This window comes from Cyclopterus lumpus, chromosome 1, assembly GCF_009769545.1.
Source record: "Cyclopterus lumpus isolate fCycLum1 chromosome 1, fCycLum1.pri, whole genome shotgun sequence".
Taxonomy (NCBI): Eukaryota; Metazoa; Chordata; class Actinopteri; order Perciformes; family Cyclopteridae; genus Cyclopterus; species Cyclopterus lumpus.
Window position 1 is genome coordinate 3,645,208 of NC_046966.1, and position 5,163 is coordinate 3,650,370.

The following is a 5,163-nucleotide window of genomic DNA, read 5'->3' on the forward strand; positions in this document are numbered from 1 at the left end:
TGTCAGTTTAAACGACGTAATTGTGTATCTTGATATGTGATTTCATGGCGATAACATTTCATTAAAAGAAGATACATTATCACATTGAATACTTCTGGCTGAGAGTTAGATGAGAAGATCCAGGATCTTCTTTACCTTGGACATGGAGCTGGTGAGCTCAGGGGGACACTGTCCAAAGGTAACAAAATACCAGGTGGCAACCTCCGCTTCTGCCGAGGGAAGCCGATGTGGAAGCGCCTCTACTCGACTTGCTGCTTTTTGGTTCTCCATTAGACAAGGTGGAGCAGAACGTAGCACTTAGCACCTCGGTCCAGGCTCCAAGCGAGCGGAGACGATCCTAGAAGCTGTTAGAGCCCACTGGTCGGTCAGAGAGAATGGTCTCCAGCCGGACACCGTGAATCCTTCACAAACACGTCGTTATTAAATAGCCACGAAGTCAATAGCGACCGCAATTTTTGTATTCACTCGACCCACATTTTTTTTTAAAAAACAGAAGCCTGCAAAACATTGTATGATTAATAAAGTGCAGACGTCCGTCTGTTTGGTAGCTGATGGAATCTATTCAGCAGGTGCAGCGTTGAGGAGACACTGAGGGTGCTCTCTGCAAAGGAAAAAGAGAAAAGGACCCGGCAATAAAGTTGAGTTGAGTCGAGGTTGAACCAGAGCAGCGGAAATGAGGCCTCTATCTCAACTGGGAGTGACCCCAACCTTCAGGCTGGTTGTCTGGTAGCTGCTCCCGGTAGCTGCTCCCGGTAGCTGCTCCCGGTAGCTGCTCCCGGTAGCTGCTCCCGGTAGCTGCTCCCGGTAGCTGCTCCTGGTAGCTAGCTGCTCCTGGTAGCCCAGAAGGAGTCCGGACTAGGAAAGCCCTCGTGAGGAAAGCGAGAGAGAAAAGATTCTGGTGATCCATCTTCTACATCTGGTCCGAATCGTTTTCTCTCCTGTGTTCATGATTTCTTGTGAAAACAAGTGGGAGGAGACAATGTTTCTGTTGGTGTAATTCTCAATTTGGCCACAAGAGACTGAAGTGCACCCCTTGTTGTGTGTTAGCAATATTATTTGCTGTACCTTACGAGTGTGTGGAGAACCTAACGTCATCTGCAAGAAAATTGGATGCGTTTAGTCTAATTTAGAACATAATAGTGCACTACGGATAGTAGTGGCAAAATATTTTTTTGTAACCTGCTTCACAGACAAAAGAAGTCGTTGGATTGTGTTATCTTTGTACAGACCTAGGACGGCCGTGTCTCCCTGTTTCAAGTCGTTATGCCAAGCTAAGACAACTGCTGCTTGCAGTAGCTTCACAAACACCTCACAGACATGAGCGTGGCATCACTCTTCTCATCTAAAACTGGAATTATCATTCTTCAAACATGTTGAAAAACCTCGTCAAGAGAAAGGTGTTGTGGGTAATCGCAGGTCTAGTTGTTTCCTCTCTTGAACCCGGCCCGCCGGCTGTAGCTTCACATTTGGGCCGGGAGGTGAAAAAGTGCATTTCCCGAAACAACTATTCCTTTACATCCTGTAATGGTAATATAATCCCAACCAGCCGAGCATTGGAAAGCTCATGAATCTGGTCGTCTCCGTTAAGACTTGTGGTTCCTTGAGGCTGTAGCACACGCGTTCACATTCAAGACTAACAAGGAGGTCTCATTAAACAGGAATGAACAGATGTTGATCTGCGGAGAGAGAGTTCATCGCGGAGCAGGTTGTCACCGTAAAAGCTTTGGTGTTCTCGCCGGCCGGGGCATCTTTTACAGGAACAACCTTTACAAATTATTCATGTTTGTTTCTTTCAGTGGATAAAAGGGGGGGGGGGGACACAGAGTGCACAGTGCGTCCACACAAGATGGCACAGCTGACGGGTGCTAATGTGGGTTGGTTACATAATCCCATTTCTAGAAATTTAGAGACCCCTGACCGCATGATAGCGGTCTCTCCACGGCGGGCAGAGGCCTCAAATGGAAATGGAAGCCACACTGTAAAGGTAGCCCCCCCCCCTCTCATGAATGATATGCATGTTTATTCAGCGAATGTGAATTTAAGGTCAATGTACAACATCAATTATAATCTAAACATATGCAAAAACTATGTATGTGGGAAAGGTGATTGACCGTCCTACAGGCGTCTGACCTACAGGCTACTCTGTTTATGTTACACAATGACTGAAATAATGGTTTTACTTTCCTTTTGAGTTCCTCTTTCACTCGATTTAACTTTTTTTAAATATATATACTGTAAAACTCATCTCTCCGTTTATTATAATCTTGCTGATGGGCCTGGCTTGCTTTAGTTATTCCCTGATCTGGACCTGATTGTCTGAAAAGGAAGAGAAGTATACCACATTGAATTTGACAAACTCCAAAACAAAATGTAATGCATTTCATAAAGACTGCCACATGTTTGCTAGGTAAAATGTGAACATGAATAATCTATAAAACCCACAGACAGTATCCCAGAAGACAGACTGGTGAAAACATCGTTTTGCTTATGGTGAAAATAGGGATGATGGGTGTTATTATGGTGTAATCTATAAAGTGGAGCTTTTTGTTCACACCGCTGACCTCTGGACTCAATCTAGCTTCAGTGCTTCTTATTTCCTACCCTGTAATCCAAGTGGGGCTCCCTGCGTGTTTCACAAGTGGTGCCACTTATATCGGGATCTGCGTCAGTCCGTCCTGGTCGTGGCTCTCCTCGGTGTCGGTCCCCGGCTCCGCCGCCGTGCCCATGTGGAACAGCACCGTCACCGGAGTGTTTCCGCTGTCCTCGCTCCCCCTGAAAGTCGTGGCGCAGGAGGCGTCCAGCTTCCGCGGGCTCTCCCGTCTCGGACGCCCGGCCTCGTTGCTCGTCATCGCCGTGCCCACCGCGGAGCTCACCGCTGTCCAGCAGCCGCGTCCGCGGCAGCGCAACAGGCGCAGGAAGGCGTCTCTGAAGTCCGCGTTGAACGCGTAGATGACCGGGTTGAGGGACGAGTTGCTCCAGCCGATCCACACGAAGACGTCGAACGTTTCCTCGCTGACGCAGTAGGGGCCCCGGCGGGCCCCCGGGGCCTTTGACCCGGGACAGAAGGGCAGAGCGCAGTTCAGGACGAAGAATGGCAACCAGCAGCACACAAACACACCCATGATGATGCTCAGCGTTTTGAGGACCTTTGTCTCCTTTCTGATGGAGACTTTGAGCTCCCGGTGGTCCTCACCGGGGCGCTGAGAGTCGGGATGAAGACCGATGTGCGACTGATATGAGTTTGAGCCCATTTCCGTGCACAGGTGAAGACACCGCTCAGGTACGCCCGAGCGGCAACTCTGCGCGTGCTCCGCCGCCCGCTCCAGGGAGGATATCATGCGGATCTGCATCTGAGCTATCCGGTAGATGCGCGTGTACGTGACGATCATGACAGCCACGGGGATGTAGAAGCTGATGAGGGAGGAAGAGATGGCGTACGTGCGGCTCAAGCTGGAGTCACAGCGTCCGTGAACGCTTCCGCCGCGAGGCGCCGCGTCCTGCACGGCCGGATCCAACGCGTCCGCGCGGTGCCAGTTCAGCTGCACGGGCACGAAGGAGATGACCACGGAGACCGTCCAGGTCACGCCGATCATCACAGAGGCCACCTTCTTGTTCATACTCCTCTCGTAGAGGAACGGGCTGGAGATGGCCCAGTACCGGTCCACGCTGATGACGCACAGGTTGAGGATGGAGGCCGTGGAGCACATGATGTCGCAGGCCAGCCAGGTCTTGCAGAAGCCGCCGAACGGCCAGAAGCCGGCCACCTCGGCCGCGGCTTTCCACGGCATCACCAGCACGGCGACCAGGAGGTCCGACAGAGCCAGGGACACGATGAAGATGTTGGTCACTTTGACGCGCAGGTGCCGGAAGTGACAGACGGCGGCGCACACCGTCATGTTGCCGAAGAGCGTCCAGACGATGAGCAGCGCCAGGACGCAGCCGGTCAGGGCTCGGTGCGCCGGTAACTCCTCCCGGCCGCCGGCTCCCACCAGAGCCCAGCCGGTGGTGGTATTCATTGCCCGGTCCTGCGCGCGGCCATTTGTCAAACTAAGAGGAACGAGGATAAATCCATCCGCGTGTCCACATTAACGGAAGAAAGAACACGCGTCCCTCACAGCGTCGAGCGCGCGTGCCGCTCCAGTCGGACTGATCTGTGTTGCGGTAGCAGGTCGGACTGGAGAACACGCGCACCAGCAGCTGGTGCACCCGCCGCGCACAGCGCGCAGAGACGCGCAGCGCCGAGGGGAGTTTGACAGAGAGGAAGAAGACATTGAAATGAGCTCCAGGTTCATGTAGCGACGCCATCAGCAGCTCTGCTGGTTAAAGTGAGTCCAGACTAGTAATGACTGTTATTTATTTATTCATACACCTTTCCCATTAAGGAAGAGATCATATTTTAGCACTGTGGCTGAATACAATCAGGCACATAGAGCTGAACAATCTCTAATAAGATAACATACTAAACTAGAACCATTTATATATTTCTATCACGATATTGTACGTGTTCTGTTTCATAAATCTAAATGAAATAACCGCTTGGCTTGGTATGTGTGTGTGTGTGAATTAAATACTGGACAAATGACAAGTATTTTCTCATTTTACTAAGAGCTTTAGTGCAAAATTAGGAGATTTCTGAGAAATGTACGTCCTGCTTATTAACAAATTAAATTTTAAAAAAACGTCATCGTGTATCACAATATTATTCCGTGGAAAGATGATGAATTATCGTATTGCATGATCGCCCATCTCTAATAAAGCTGAGCACCAACCCATCTGTTCATGTATTTACTGAACACACGTGTCACGGGATGTGGTCGAGAAACGGGAGCGTGGTCATCAAATGATAAGTCATCAAAGATGATGTCATCCTCCCCTTCCTGCTTTCCACCTGCACATTGGACTGATATTCACTTTTTGCATTAGAGGGACCATATTAATACAAATTATCCTTTATATATCTGAACACAGCCTGATGCCCAAACATCGCTTGGGATCCATTTAAACTGGAAAGTATCAAGCGTTGATCGATTGCGTCCTCGAGATGGGCATGCTTTCAGATATTTGCCAATTTATTTCATCGCCTAATATTTTTTTTAAGGATTCAACTGGAGATCAAACATTATGAATTGACACCAAAGGGTCCTCGATGGAATATCATCTGCG

At 49.7% G+C, this 5,163-nt stretch overlaps 1 protein-coding gene across 1 annotated transcript; it reads right to left on the reverse strand.

Moving 5' to 3' along the window:
- Positions 1 to 2,388: 2,388 nt before the first annotated feature.
- Positions 2,389 to 4,148, reverse strand: LOC117734268 (D(1) dopamine receptor-like). The gene has a single exon (XM_034538424.1). The coding sequence runs from the start codon at positions 4,014 to 4,016 to the stop codon at positions 2,649 to 2,651; it is 1,368 nt and encodes a 455-aa protein (XP_034394315.1). The 5' UTR covers positions 4,017 to 4,148; the 3' UTR covers positions 2,389 to 2,648.
- Positions 4,149 to 5,163: the final 1,015 nt, after the last annotated feature.